The sequence below is a fragment of the Camelina sativa genome, chromosome 2 (assembly GCF_030686135.1).
Source record: "Camelina sativa cultivar CO46 ecotype springtype chromosome 2, ASM3068613v1".
In the NCBI taxonomy this organism is placed as follows: Eukaryota; Viridiplantae; Streptophyta; class Magnoliopsida; order Brassicales; family Brassicaceae; genus Camelina; species Camelina sativa.
Genome location: NC_141881.1, coordinates 16851787 through 16866087, shown reverse-complemented (window position 1 = coordinate 16866087; position 14301 = coordinate 16851787). Strand labels below are relative to the sequence as shown.

General features: G+C 33.7%; 4 protein-coding genes, 1 long non-coding RNA gene and 1 pseudogene across 5 annotated transcripts; 5 read left to right on the top strand and 1 right to left on the bottom strand.

Annotated features, from left to right (window-relative positions):
- Nucleotides 1-590: 590 nt before the first annotated feature.
- LOC147948751 (glutathione S-transferase T3-like) lies at nt 591-1460 on the top strand. The gene is made up of 2 exons (XM_087468410.1): nt 591-1209; nt 1351-1460. Exons 1-2 carry the CDS (start codon nt 591-593, stop codon nt 1458-1460), a joined length of 729 nt encoding a protein of 242 aa, XP_087324536.1.
- Nucleotides 1461-1494: 34 nt separating this feature from the next.
- LOC147948750 (uncharacterized) lies at nt 1495-2363 on the top strand. Its single transcript, XM_087468406.1, has 3 exons — nt 1495-1530; nt 1778-2022; nt 2114-2363. The coding sequence occupies exons 1-3, from the start codon at nt 1495-1497 to the stop codon at nt 2361-2363; spliced, it is 531 nt and encodes a 176-aa protein (XP_087324532.1).
- A 431-nt stretch (nt 2364-2794) lies between these two features.
- Nucleotides 2795-4095, top strand: LOC147948749 (uncharacterized; annotated as a pseudogene).
- A 914-nt stretch (nt 4096-5009) lies between these two features.
- On the top strand, nt 5010-7023 carry LOC147948748 (uncharacterized). The gene has a single exon (XM_087484318.1). The coding sequence runs from the start codon at nt 5921-5923 to the stop codon at nt 6914-6916; it is 996 nt and encodes a 331-aa protein (XP_087340444.1). The 5' UTR covers nt 5010-5920; the 3' UTR covers nt 6917-7023.
- A 4424-nt stretch (nt 7024-11447) lies between these two features.
- Nucleotides 11448-12013, bottom strand: LOC147948747 (uncharacterized). The gene is made up of 2 exons (XR_015579984.1): nt 11877-12013; nt 11448-11761 (listed from the first exon to the last, which is right to left on the bottom strand). It is a non-coding gene; the product is annotated as an uncharacterized LOC147948747 (long non-coding RNA).
- Nucleotides 11742-12632, top strand: LOC104723484 (FCS-Like Zinc finger 15-like). The gene is made up of 2 exons (XM_010441867.2): nt 11742-12079; nt 12191-12632. Exons 1-2 carry the CDS (start codon nt 11841-11843, stop codon nt 12390-12392), a joined length of 441 nt encoding a protein of 146 aa, XP_010440169.1. The 5' UTR covers nt 11742-11840; the 3' UTR covers nt 12393-12632.
- The last annotated feature ends 1669 nt before the right edge of the window (nt 12633-14301 follow it).

The window sequence follows — 14301 nt, the reverse complement described above, 5'->3', positions numbered from 1 at the left end:
GTAAACTGCTTGCTAGTATAAAGGATAGTGTAGTTGATGATTGAAGTCTGATAAAAGGGAGCGAATATTAGTGGTGATAATCTATGTTAAAACTCAAAGATTAATGCAAAACTAACATATATAAAACCGGAAGTTTTTTATAACTTAGTTTTGAAAATGTAAAACTCTTTAAAAAAACTCTATTCTTACTAAAAAACAGAGTTAAAGGCTATAATGTTTGGTAGAAACCATCTCCTCTATGAATTTAATGGGATAGTATAATGCTTTGGTTTTTTATAAGTTGTCATAAATTGTGATTAGACTTATGTAGTTGGTGGATAGGTCATTATGATTGTTAAGTTATTACTTGAGAACGATTTCACCTTTTAAACACCAACCAGCCTTCAATCTTTCTCCATAATCTTCTATCTCTCTTATGTCTCCATCATCTTCTATCTCTTTTCTTTTAGAACGATTTCTGTTCCTCATCTTAAACTTCTATCTCTCTTTGGTACACTCTTTTCCTCATCTTCTTAAACTCTTTTCCTCTTTGGTACACTCTTTTCCTCTTTCGTACACTCTTTTTCTCATCATCTTAATCTCGTCTTCCTATGACTTCTTACAATACATTCTGTCAGTCGTCTTCTAGTTATTTAGATCTTCTCAACAGTCAAGGAGAAGCTCTTAACCAAGACGGTGCTTATGAAATACCTACTTGGAGCTCTCAACAATCCCAGGATGAACCTCTGTCTCAAGAGACACCTGTCAAGAAGGATAGGAAGAAACGGAATCCAGCTGACGATGAAATACTGATAAGTGCGTGGCTGAACACTTCAAAGGACCCGATCATTTCAAATCAACAAAAGGGAGGAAGCTTTTGGCAAAGGGTTCAAAAATACTATGCAGAGTCTCCTCATGCGATAGCCAATGGTGAACAGGATGTGAACATCAACTGTAAGCAGAGGTGGTTCAAGATCAATGAGTACACAAACAAGTTCTGCGGGCCTTATGCAGCTGCAGAGAGACAAAACAGTAGTGGACACTCTGAGAACGATGTGCTGAAGGTGGCTCACGACATCTACTTCTCTGACTATAAGACGAAGTTTACAATGGAGCATTGCTGGTGTTTGTTAAGGTATGAGCAGAAATTCCTTAACCAAAACGCGATTAACACAGCTTCACCGTCAGTCAGAACAAAGAGGAAACCAGTTGATGCTGCTTCACAATCCGAGGGAACCCACACTGAACAAGACTTCGAGATAAGGCCTCAAGGTATCAAGGCTGCTAAGGCTGACAGGAAGAAAGCTCAGGGAAAGGCTCTTGCTGAGTACACGAGCATGTGGGAAGTAAAGAGGGTGGATATGGCTGAAAAAGAGAAGCTACAGAAGCTTGCCATACTAGACACACTCCTTACTAAACCAGAGCCACTTAGTGCAGCTGATCAAGTTATCAAGGATAAGATAGTGGCTCAGTATTTCTGAGATTAATGTATTGATAGTGGCTCAGTATTCAATTATGTATGTTCGTGTTTCTGTATTAGTACTCAATTATGTATGTTCATGTTTCTGTTTTAGTACTCAATTATGTATGTTCGTGTTTCTGTTTTAGTGTTCAATTACATATGTTCTTGTTTCTGTGTCAGTGTTCAATTAATTATGTATGTTCTTTTATATATTAATAAGACAACACTGTGTCGTGTGAATCTGATTGTGTCTATATGATTCAAATAGATCTATTATCAGTTTTCCGTTAATATTACATAAAAATCTAAGGTTGATGGCTCTTGTATTTTTTGCAGGTTCAGTATTTCATGGGCCATGACTACAACTACTCTCAGCCTGTTTCCTCAGATCAGGCTGATAGATACTCTGATGACACTGAGGACAGAGAAATAGCAGCTTTGATACGGATGGATGAGGCCGAGAGTACTCGAGAAAATGATCAAGCGACTCAATACCCTCCCCAACATGAGGTTGAGTTCGGATTCCCCAAGATATGCTACTGTGGTGGCCAGCCTCTACTATCCTCGAGCTACAACAGAAGGTATGTCGTTTAACTTTAATACATTATGAATTGATTTGCTATGTTTCAACAGATTATGAAATGATTTTGTATGTTATATATGGTAATGCAGATACTTCACATGTGGGAATGTTGATGATGGAGAGATGCATATTCACAAGTGGTGGGATGTAGCTGTCATGGAGGAGATGGGAGAGATGAACAGACAATGTCAAGTGCTGTCTGAGAAGGTAGATAGCCTCACATTCGCAAGTGACTATGACTCGCACATAAGTACTGAAACTGAGCAGAAAATAGTCCAATTAGAGAAGGTAGTGTTAGAGCTACGGAAGACTAGAAATAGGTTTACAAATGGTACATAATTGATATTCGTAATTGCTATTGTTGTAGCTTTAATATGTATGGTTTAGGAGGTCTATGAAATTGTAATGACATTGTAATGACTAATTTGTGTAATATAGCATTTTAATGACTAATTTGCTATTGTTGTATTTGCTTGTCTTTCACTTTTTGTGTCACGGGTAAAACAAGGCATGTAAACAAAGCTTGAGTGACATGCTTCACGGGTAACACAAAGCTGAGTCACAAAGCTTGAGTGACATGCTTCACGGGTAACACAAAGCTGAGTCACAAAGCTTGAGTGACATGCTTCACGGTAACACAAAGCTGAGTCACAAAGCTTGAGTGACATGCTTCACGGGTAACACAAAGCCGAGTATCTCATATCCTATATATATGCTTATTTTGTTATGCAAAACCAATCAAACAAAATCAACAAAGAGCTTATCTTTTTTCTACACTCCAATTTTTCTCAACATCAAAACAAGATCCCTTAAATTTTTTTTTTTATCAAATGGCATCATCATCAAACCATTACCACTACCAAAGAGACGATGCGGATAATTTTGATGCTTATTTTGATAATTTTCTCGCAAATTCTAATATCATTCAAGAACCAATAGAGCCAAAGAAACAGATTTTTATACAGAGAAACCGCGAAGAAGGCCACATTAATCTTTGGAATGATTATTTCAGTGATACTCCAACATACCCGGAGAATTTATTCCGGCGCCGGTTTCGCATGCACAGGCCATTGTTCATGCGTATTGTCCAACGTCTCGCTACCAAAGTCAAGTATTTCCATCAATCCCAGGATGCAACCGGACGGGCTAGTCTATCACCTATATAAAAATGTACTGCAGCAATTCGTCAATTGGCATATGGTACTGCGTCCGACACAGTTGACGAGTATGTACGAATTGGTGCTTCAACAGCTCAGAAATATTTGCACGAGTTTACCGCCAGAATAATCAACTTGTTTGGCGATGAATACCTAAGACGTCCCAGACCAGACGACCTAGAAAGACTATTCTATGAAAATGAAAAACGTGGATTTCCCGGGATGGTTGGGAGCATTGACTGCATGCATTGGGGGTGGAAGAATTGTCCAACAGCTTGGAAAGGGATGTATTCACGATCAACCAGAAAACCAACAATTGTGTTGGAGGCGGTAGCTTCGTATGACCTCTGGATATGGCATGCTTTTTTGGAGCTCCAGGTATTATGAACGATCTTAATATTCTGGATCGATCAAATGTTTTTGATAACGTTCTTAACGGTCAAGCTCCGGAGGTCAACTTCTTTGTCAACGGAAGGGAGTACAATTTGGCGTACTATCTCACGGATGGTATTTGTCCAAAATGGGCTTCTTTTATACAATCTATTCGGCTTCCACAAGGTATGAAAAATTCTCTCTTCTCTAAAAAACAAGAAGCTGTGCGGAAAGATGTTGAGCGTGCCTTCGGAGTCTTTCAAGCTAGATTCGCCATTGTTAAAAATCCATCTCCTTTATGGGATAAATACAAAATAGCAAATGTTATGAGAGCATGCATAATACATGATTGTCGAGGACGAACGAGATACATACAGTTTCCAACACATTGTTTTGGAATTTCAACACGAAGACAATGTGGATCAAACATATATCGTCGGTGCCGCCAGTTTGGGTTCAAATATGAGCAATACGATTACTCGTCGAACAAATATGCGAGATAAACAAGTCCATGACCAATTAAAAAAAGATTTGATTGAGCATATTTGGACTAACTTTGGACATCTTCAAGATAATTAAGATTAATTAAAAAACTCTATGCAGAGAATAAAATGTTAGTTTTTAATTGTGATGTTTGTATGGTTAATATTTTTTATTTTCAATGTTTTAATTGTATGTTTTGTTTTTTTTTCAAGTTTTTGTAACTTTGTAATTTTCTTATGTTTTTAATGTCATTGTTATATGTTTTATTTTAGTTAAAACTTTAATATGTTTTTACTTATTAATTTAAATAATTACTTTCTAAAATTAAAAATATTTTTTTTTTTCAGGGGACCAAATGTGAGGGACACCAATGCTCGTACCAAACTTAAGAAACTCTCAAAATAAGATTAATATATTTGAGGGACCAAAATTTTGTCCCAACCAATGCCCATGCTCTTACATACCTCTTTTGCCAAAAAAAAAAAAAAAAAAAAAAAAAAAAAAAAAAAAAAAAAGAATCCACACATACCTCTTGAAAATCATTTTCGCGGCCCGTAGATTGTATACAGCCAAAGCTTTTATTTCATAAGGAGTGTATTATTAATTAGATTTCGATCAACATAAAAGGTTTACATTATTACCAAACTCTTAGAATAAGGTTTTTAAAACAAAGATATGAAAATGATCCATTTTAGCTATATTTCTCCAGTGATTAAGTATAAATTTCGATTAACTATAATATTAAAAAAAAAAGTGAATTATGAACCGATAAAGTGAAAGTGAAACATTTCTTTCAGATAGATTATTATTTTCTAATGTTTCGTTGATATTTTATGTGAATTAGTTTCTCCTCCTATAAGTATTAGTTTGATGAATCACGACCATTTTATTTTCCCCGACATTTGAGTTTGATATATTTATCAGTATCTGCTTTTGTTGCATGCATCCATAGTCCCACTTGATTTAATTGCAATCAAAGCAAAAGACTTTTGTGCATATATAATTCACATTCATGTATGTGTAAGTGACTATAATATAGCTTGTGATAGATTCTTTTTACACCATAGGAATAATTTATAATTGGTTATATATAATATTAATACAATCAGTTATGTCCAAATACAATAGTATATAAATTCTAAATACTATTACTAGAACTGTGATCGGTCGTTTATTAGATTAATTAAACGAATGTTTTCAAATTTAAGGAAATAGCATACATTTAAAATTTTGGTTATGCAATCCCAGAAACCAGTCGTAAACTCGTAATCTTCAACTACTAGACAAAGTACTTTTTCTCAAAAGGTTCTCTGAGGTCCGACAACCGAGAAAACCCTAAGCATCTCCTTGCCATGGCTTCTGCCGTCACTGTCGGTGACCCTCCTTCGCCAGAACCCCCTGACCCGCCCGACCCTCCCATCCCTCCCTACAACTTCGTGCAAACCTCCATCGTCGAACTATCCCCTCTATCCTCTCCCTCTCCAGCTTTCCACCTTTCCATTCTTCTAGATCTGGGATCTACGATTCTTCTTGTATCCTCTAGTGATACTCATTTCGCTTATTTGCGATTCTTTCCTGCTGTGTGCAGTCCCCGGTACCAGATCTGTTCTCGGATATGTGTCTTAAGTGTCGGTGTATTAGCCAAATTTGTTGGTTTTTCTTCGACGTTGCTCCCCTCTGTTGAATCTGGCCTCTCGTCGCCAGCGAATCATCCTCCCCCCCTTTGCAATAGCTGTCTGGTTCTTCTTTGACACCTCCACCTCCCCTCCTCTCCCAATTCCCCAGGTTTACTCTTCCTCTTCTAATTCTTCTCTCTTGGAAAACTATCAGATTTTTGTGAAGTGTGTAGCTCTGGCTTTGTGGAATACGGGTTTAGATCTTTCGATGGCCCTTGTTGCCTTTGGCTTTACTTGTGTGCTCTCTCGTCGCCCCCATATCGCCTTCGTACGGCCCTTCACTGCATTATGCAGATTCTGCTCCGATATCACTACATCAACGGTTGCTTCTTCGATGGGGCTTTCTATCCTTTGCTCAACTCCGGACCCTCCATATCCCTCTCCAGCTAAGACCCACGTTGCTCATGTCGTCAAGTCACACCGGCTTCTCAGTCTCGTTGGCAGCAGAGTTGATTGTTCGCTCTCTATCTCAATCAACACACCTCCTCTCCTGTTCCCCCAGGTATGCTCCTGTTCTTCGGTCTCTGGTGCTTCTATTTTGGAAAGTTCTTGGATGATCGTTGAGAGTGTGGCTCTGGCTTTGTGGAATTCGGATCTAGGTTTTACTCCTTTGATGAATTTGGATATCCTTGGATCCACATTTGTGCCTTCTTGTGGTACCTTTATCGCCTTAGTGCGAACCTTTACTGCAGTATGCAGATTTTACTTTGAATTGGCTGTGTTAGTAGCCGCTTTGTTGCAGATTGGAAAGAGATCTTTGCTCTCCTTCACCATTCCAGATTTTCTGGTTCACCGGGGCTTTTATAGCTCTCATCTCTCCTTTAAGGAGCTTATTATCTTCCCAAATACTTCACTCGGTTTTAGTGGTATTGTCACAGGGAGCATTGTTCTGAAGACTGTTCTACTTGAAGTAGAAGCGAGGATTGTTGCTCAAGACTGTCCCCGTTCAGCATTTGCTGACTGTTTGTCGTTGGTGTCTTTAGAGGTTTCGTTTCCTCCATTCAAGAACCAATCTACTTTGGTTGAGCTTGTTAGCTCCCATTTATCCCTTTATCCATGGTTTGAGCTTGTTAGCTCCCATCTATCCCTTTATCTATGTTTAGCTTATGCTTTCGTTATTGTTGTTGCTTTACCATTTGCTCAAGTGGCTTGGTTTGTTTGGGCTTCTGATAGCCTTTTGTACCTTCTTCTTAAGGAGGAATAACTCTTTTAGTTTGAATGAAATCTGAGTTTGACCAAAAAGAAAAAAGGAAATAGCATACGAGTAAATTGTGATTAACTAATAATAGTGACTCAAAATTTTGCACAAAATTAATACTGGACTTTGTAAATTTGATATTGGATAATAATATCCTTGATGGAGTATAAATGGAACCGAGTATAGTTTGACATTTCTCACTAGATATAGCACTTAATTCCTCTCCTTTGTTATTCACATCTCCGACATCTATCAATATGCTTTTTAGACCCTAACATAATGCTATATATAATTATGCTACATTCATTGACGAAATCTCTATGGTGGAAACATATATATATTATTCTCTATGTTATTGTCCACATTGTGGCTTACTAATTTCTACAATTTGACCCATGTTGGGTTGAGTCCATTCGCCATAAGTAATCAAAGTAGTAATTAATTGAATAGTTTGAAAATAACAAGAGAAGTCAAATGTGTTAAGATTCGGATTTGACAAAAAAAAACCACAGCGAAAATTATTGCTTCTTTTTACTGATTGACAAATCGACTTTATAAGGGCAGATGAATAGACTGGATGCATGGAACAACAGAATACAGCACGATGCATTTCATAGACTGAATTTTCATTTTTTACCAAAAACATTTATATGAGTACAAATTTTTTAACATCACAACCATGGTAAATATCGATACATATTCAACTTCTCTAATTTTTCCCCAAAAGAACAGTTTTGTGGTCTCTTCCAAGCTTCAACTCATTTGAACCATTGCTTATGTGAAATCTTTGGAACTAATAGAGTTGTTTTATCGCAATTTTCTTCTATTTTCTAACCACCGTATAAATTACCATGCTACAAATTAACAACATTACCCAAAATGTGGATTCCTACATCTTTTAACCGTGTCATATATGATTGTTTTGTGGTTATTATTGTGTTTTTATCTATAACATATGCTTGATCACCATCAAGAAATACAAATGACAAAGTTATTATACATATAATAAACAAACTATGAATTACAAATCTAGAAAATTAGTATACAAACTTGATTCATATGTACGTACATATAGATATAGTTAGATCATGTGAAAAAAAACTATATATTTTGGACTTGAAGATATGTTAATAGATTTTAGTGTATACTGCTTGAAACGTTCGAAATTAGCATACAACTTGATCTAGTTATAGATCTTAGGGAATCTAATTTCAAATCGTTATCACTTCACAGTTCAACGAGAGAACACAATAATCTATAGAAGGAAGAAATTAGGAAAAGGAAATAATTAGGATCAAACGATTAAAACAGAAAAGCAGCAATTTGTGTAAAGTAAACGACATCAATTGGGTCCTAATTTCGCAAATAATTGGCAACCATAGCTCTTAGTTATTATGTCTTGTCTACGATTAAATTTACTGATTAATCTTGACGAATAATCACATAATTCATAAGTAAGCTTTTTAATTACTCTGGAAATTTTCAAAATAAATTCTTACAATCTTTTTTTTTTTCTTTTTATTAACAAATAAAAAGACATGTAGATGCATGATAAGGTAAAGAAAACCTACTATTCGTAACCTATTTGGAACATGAAGAATAGCGAACCATAGAGATAAAAAAAGACATGGAACGTTCACATTAATTAGTACGTAATGGTATTCAACATTAGATATAAAATTAGACTAGAATCATGTTTGCAAGAATGTCCACGTGAAATTTGAATCATGTTTATGTGTGATTATTGTTTAGAAGAGTAATCATGATGTTTACTAGTCTAATCATCAACAATAATAGTGATGCTCTTCCATAATTAATCAACCATTGCTTGTATCTAAAACCAACAAACCTTACATCCTCCTAAGAAAAATATTATAATTTGATAGGACACTACAAGAAAATAATTTTATTAAGACGAAATATTTAGTCACAATACAAAGTATTTAGTCATAATATAAACATTGTTACGAATTTGTGACGATTTTTGAATGGTTGCAATACAATGGTCACAAATTTTTATTTGTAACAAAAACGTCACAAGAGTTGCAACGAATATATTAGTAACCATTTTGTCATCAATAACTACGACACCAAAAAGTAACAAAACTGTCTTAATTACAGACTAACAAAACGTCTTTAAATCGTCACAATTCGTGTTTAAAATAACGTTTTAATTATGTATCTTATTGTTACGAAACCATAGTCTCAAATGGTCACAAATGATAAATAGAAATTTGTCGCAAAATTTTAACAAATACTCAAAAATCATGATATTTTGTGACTATCGTAATGTCCAATTTTAACATTAGAAGTTATTTTCAAATGGTGTTATTAATAAAAATTCATTGCATATGATAAAAATTATAACTAAAAAATCAATCTCAAAACAATATTATTTTTTAAATTTATTATCATACAAATTTTTTATAATCATAAACATTAAATATACATTATAAGCTATCTTTATTCTTACAAAAAAAATAAATCACAAATTCGTCCAGATGAACATATTCGATGATAACTTCCATGTTATAACTCCTATGGAAACGATTTCAGGCATTCTGGAAAGTTAAGACTCAGATCTTTCCAACGGTTGGTAGATCAGCTTCTGGTTCAATTTGTAGCAGTGGGAAACGATTTCACAAGATGACTGATGTTAATTCGCAGATCTGCGCAGAATAGGTTTGAGAAAACATGTATAACTTTTAATCTACAAAAGGGATTACAAAATCTTTTGGGGAAACTTACATCTATGGGTTGGGAAATTGCTCACCAAAATTCGTCCATAAAAGAGTCTGTTTACCCCTTATTTTCCACCATCTCCTAGAACATGTAAGATCTGTCCTTAATCTCAATTGTGGTTCCTTGTTCTCTTTCTCTCAAATGGTTCACTCTCTCTCTCTCTCTAGGTTATGGAGGCACGAAATTATAAAGAATAAAACCCTAATCATCTCTTAAATAAGTCTGGTTAAATTAGGGTTAGAGACTTGGCTTAATGGGCTTTGTATAAATGACATAACAATTTATACTATTTTATGACTGATGTTTACTCATTTTTATGTCACAAACTGTGACTTGCATATCTTTTATAAGTTCATAACTAATTTGCAACAACATATTGGTCACAATGTAGTCATAAGAGTGACGATTAATATTATCGTAGCATATTCGTCAATAATTGTGACAAACTTTTGTTACTGAGTTTTTTCGTCATAATATAGTGACAAAAATACTATGAATTTGTTACAAATAAACTTAGTCATAATTTCGTATTTAAAGTGTCACAAATTTGTGACGGAAATTTTTTGTCTCAAAAATACGTCTCAATAAACTTATTTTCTTGTAGTGGGACATCATTATTTGAAAGAGAACATTTGTATGCTAAGTTGTTAACGGACATAATGAAAATATTCTATTTCATCAAACAAAATATAAAAAAAAAATTAGAAGAATTATTTTAAGACATTGTAATAATGGAAATGATTAATTGATTTTAAAACTTATAGATATATATTTGAAATTTTGGTACATTTTTAAGACTGTAATACATTTATGGTAAAGAGTTAAAAAAATAAATTGTATTATTATAAATTTAACGAGAATTACAAAATTTTACAGAATAATATTTAAGGCATCGAAAATACAGTATTACATATAGTTACATATATTTTCTAATTATGAAGCTAATAATCATGTAAACTTTTTGTTTACTATGATAAAAATATAATTTAATAGCATACTATATATATATATATATAGATCAGATATATAGAAAGAAAAAGAAAATCCAGTGATGAAGTAAAGCAAGGTTTGGGCCTTTATATATTCATGAAAATAACAATATGGGCCATAGAAAACACCTACACACAATTTGTGATGTGTAAATTAAATGTTAACATCCTTCAAAATATTTGCTATAGTTTCTTCATTGATTGAAAAAAGGATTTGCTCCTTTCTTTTTTCACTTTTAAAAGTGTTTAGGTCCCTATTTTGATTACTTACCTTAAGTTACCTTGAGATCCGTATGAACTAGTAGAAAGTTTTCCAATCTGTATTAGATTTAACTGATTTTAGTATGAATGTTGTTTAAAAACATGTGCAAATAAATTTGTTTTTACTTGAGGAATACAAATGGTTGAAATTCATAATTTTATTTTTTTGACAATACACTTGTGATGCATATCATCAAATTTAGAGAAAATTAATTTGCATTTTGTAAGACTAATTTGTAGTAGTATTGTTTTTCCATCTAATATATATATGCTTTCTCATATGCAACATGTTTCAAAAAATTAAACACAAACAAATCTTATTAACCCAAAGATTGGCTAGAACATATAAAATTTATATGGTGACATAAAATAAATTGAGAATTTTACGGTGTTGTAAACTCTTCTTTCTTATCAAACAAAAGAATTAAGACCGAGATGTCTTTTAATTGGGTTCACTTTTCCATCTGGATCAAACACTTCTTCCAAATCACACTAGATCCAAAAGAGTTGAATATTTTTAAAAAATCTTATAGTAAGAAATTTACTACTATGATCTTGCTAGCATCACGAAATATTATGTAGTTAGAAACTAACATTCAAAGATGGTGACACGTTTCATAACAAGACTCACCAATACTATACAAAACGACAAAAGAGTAAAAATTCTGATAAAAACTGTGAAAACATTTATCCCCAAAGAAAATAGGGACACAAGTAATGAAGAGGAGGAAACACGTGGCGTATACCAAAGCAAAAGAAATCAAATCAATCGTCCTCGCTTAGTACACTCTTGTAGGTCCCACACCCCTCTCTCAAACTTCTCCTTCATCTTCTTCTTCTTCGCCACATTCACACCTGACTAGAAAAAGAAAAAAGAAAAAAAACTCAAAACACCATAGAGATGAGATAAGAGTACCAAAAGGAGAAAAACAAAAAAAATGGTGGGACTAAGTATTGTTTTGGAGATGACTAACAACAACAACACTGTAAGTGACGGCTGTTTAATTAGTCCCAAAGTCGTCAACAAAGCCAACGTTCTAGTCACCACCACCGCCATAACCTCCTCTGCCTCCTCCGTGACTAATCTCCATCGTCGTTATCAAGATTCTGGATTTCTCCAACATTGTTTTCTCTGTAGAAGAAAACTTCTCCCTGCCAAAGATATCTACATGTACAAGTATGTTACTTTACACTCAGTAAAGATTCCTTTTTTTTTTTTTTTTTTTTTTAAGTTTCTTGATTCCTTTGTTAATGTTTTTTTTTTTGTTTTTGGGATTTGTTGGTTCAGAGGTGACAGAGCGTTCTGTAGCGTGGAGTGTAGATCGAAGCAGATGGTTATGGACGAAGATGAAAGCTTCAGAAGAGATTACTCTTCTTTTATGGATGTTAATACGACGACCAAGAAGAGTAAATCTGATTCTCCCGCTACTGCACCATCGTCGCGTTACCGTCGAGATCCGAGAAACCAAAGAGGCGGTTTTGCGTACTGAATAGCGATGCAGAGAGAGAGGAGAAAGAGACATCTCTCGCAAAATGAACTGATGAAAATCTGTGTGATTTTGACGTTTTTACCCTTTGGCTAATTTTTTGTCGTTTTGTTATCTCACGTGTAAAGCCGTAAGGGTGTTTTGGGTATTATCCTCGGAGCTTCTTTTTTTTTTTGTTGGTTCTGCATATCTAATTTAATTTATCTATGGGAGCACTAAGTAAAAACAAATATTTTAATTTTATTTGATGCTTACCTTTTTGCGTACATTAACGATGGAAACTAACTTAAAGAGTAGAGTTTATGAAGATTATAAAAATCTCTCCAACCATGTAAAGTAAACTTTATTTTAAAGAATTAGAAGTTGTAAAGAGGATGAGAAGCGAAATGGATTAAGGTAATCTTGATTAGTGATAGACTATGTTGATCTAATCCGCAACGCGACAAACGAAAATGGACACGTAATAAATACTATTAGTATATGTTTCTTTTTATTTGATTATTGCACTATTTAGTACTACTAGTATAAGTAAAATAAATAAAAGATATTCTCTTGGTTTCATGCGAATTAAGCTTCTATATACTATATGTGTGGAGAATCTTTAAGCTTTTCACCGACATAAGTTTCTATCTCTATATATATAGACGTATAATAAGAATTTATTTTTAGGATTTCAACGAAATTATTCTGTTATATTCGTTCTTTACAATAGTAAAAAAACATGTTCTATAGTAATTGACTATATAGAACAATTTTTGAAGATTACTTACAGTGTACTTTGGTTTAGTCATAAAGAAAGAAAAGCACTATCTCGTATATATAGCATGTTCAAAAATATTACAGTACTACGACGTACACAACATTAGCATGCTATATATTCAGTCAACAAAGATCTCTTCTTCTTCTTGTATGTTTTTTTTTTTTCCATATTGATGAAAAAGTATTATGTTTCTCGTGTCAGAACGTACGTTTCTAAATGACAATCACCAAAAGTTTTTATACGTATTGATTATTTGATTGTATCAAATGATCACTGGAATATTCCAAAATTTTCAACTTGAAATTTAAAGGATATATAGTGGTTTTGCTATAGTGGATCAAATGGCTTATACTATAGTGGTTTTGCTATTAGTCAAAGACAGAGAAAAAACACTCTTACTCTATGGCCAATGCACAAACTTGATGAATGTGAATTTCACATTGCAATAAAAGGGAGTTTTAGGCTAATTATCTTATAAACAGTTCAATAATGCTCTCTCTATATATAAGTTGAAATACAAACAAAACTTTCAGATTTCTGCAATATGTAATATCAGATTAACAAAAAAAAAAAGTTCATGCAGGAAACATCAATTAATGTTTACTTTTTAGTGTTGACCAACAACGATGGTGAATTGGTGATCGTTACAGTTTCTTTATCAATTTGGTCAAGAAGAAGACTCGCAATATTCTTATAGTTTTCTTTAAGTTATGGAATAAAGAGTGGGACAAACTTTGTTTTGGCATTTTACTTTGTCTTCATGTAATAATAATATGTATGTCCCATGAAAATATAATTGATTTATTAGTGCTCCACATTCATAGGATTCGACTGTAAAAGACAGTGAGGTCCCTTTACCTGTCTGTCTCTTTCTTTCTCACTTTCAAAGTGGGTTCATTGTATTGTATTGGGTGTGGGGTTGTTTCAATAGTTTTGTGATCAATTCCTTAATTAATTCAATGCAAAAAAAAAAAAAAAATTAGAGAATCCAGGTTTTTATAGTTGAACACAGCAATAGCTCTTTTAAATTAATGCAATAGGCACTGCTCTCTCACATAACAACACCTGCTCATTCATTAACAATGGCTCTCGATTGCATGTCTGACTAATTAAATTATACAGCCTGTAAAATAAAAAGCTGATGAACTCATA

Excerpts from the sequence above, each read along its gene's own strand:
- LOC147948751 (XM_087468410.1), top strand. The coding sequence starts at position 591 with ATGACTTCTTACAATACATTCTGTCAGTCGTCTTCTAGTTATTTAGAT. Across the intron at positions 1,210-1,350 it reads TGATGCTGCTTCACAATCCG|AAGAGAAGCTACAGAAGCTT; the intron begins AGGGAACCCACA and ends ATATGGCTGAAA.
- LOC147948750 (XM_087468406.1), top strand. The coding sequence starts at position 1,495 with ATGTATGTTCGTGTTTCTGTATTAGTACTCAATTAT. Across the intron at positions 1,531-1,777 it reads CTGTATTAGTACTCAATTAT|GTTCAGTATTTCATGGGCCA; the intron begins GTATGTTCATGT and ends TATTTTTTGCAG. Across the intron at positions 2,023-2,113 it reads TCCTCGAGCTACAACAGAAG|ATACTTCACATGTGGGAATG; the intron begins GTATGTCGTTTA and ends ATGGTAATGCAG.
- LOC147948748 (XM_087484318.1), top strand. The coding sequence starts at position 5,921 with ATGGCCCTTGTTGCCTTTGGCTTTACTTGTGTGCTCTCTCGTCGCCCC.
- LOC104723484 (XM_010441867.2), top strand. The coding sequence starts at position 11,841 with ATGGTGGGACTAAGTATTGTTTTGGAGATGACTAACAACAACAACACT. Across the intron at positions 12,080-12,190 it reads AAAGATATCTACATGTACAA|AGGTGACAGAGCGTTCTGTA; the intron begins GTATGTTACTTT and ends TTGTTGGTTCAG.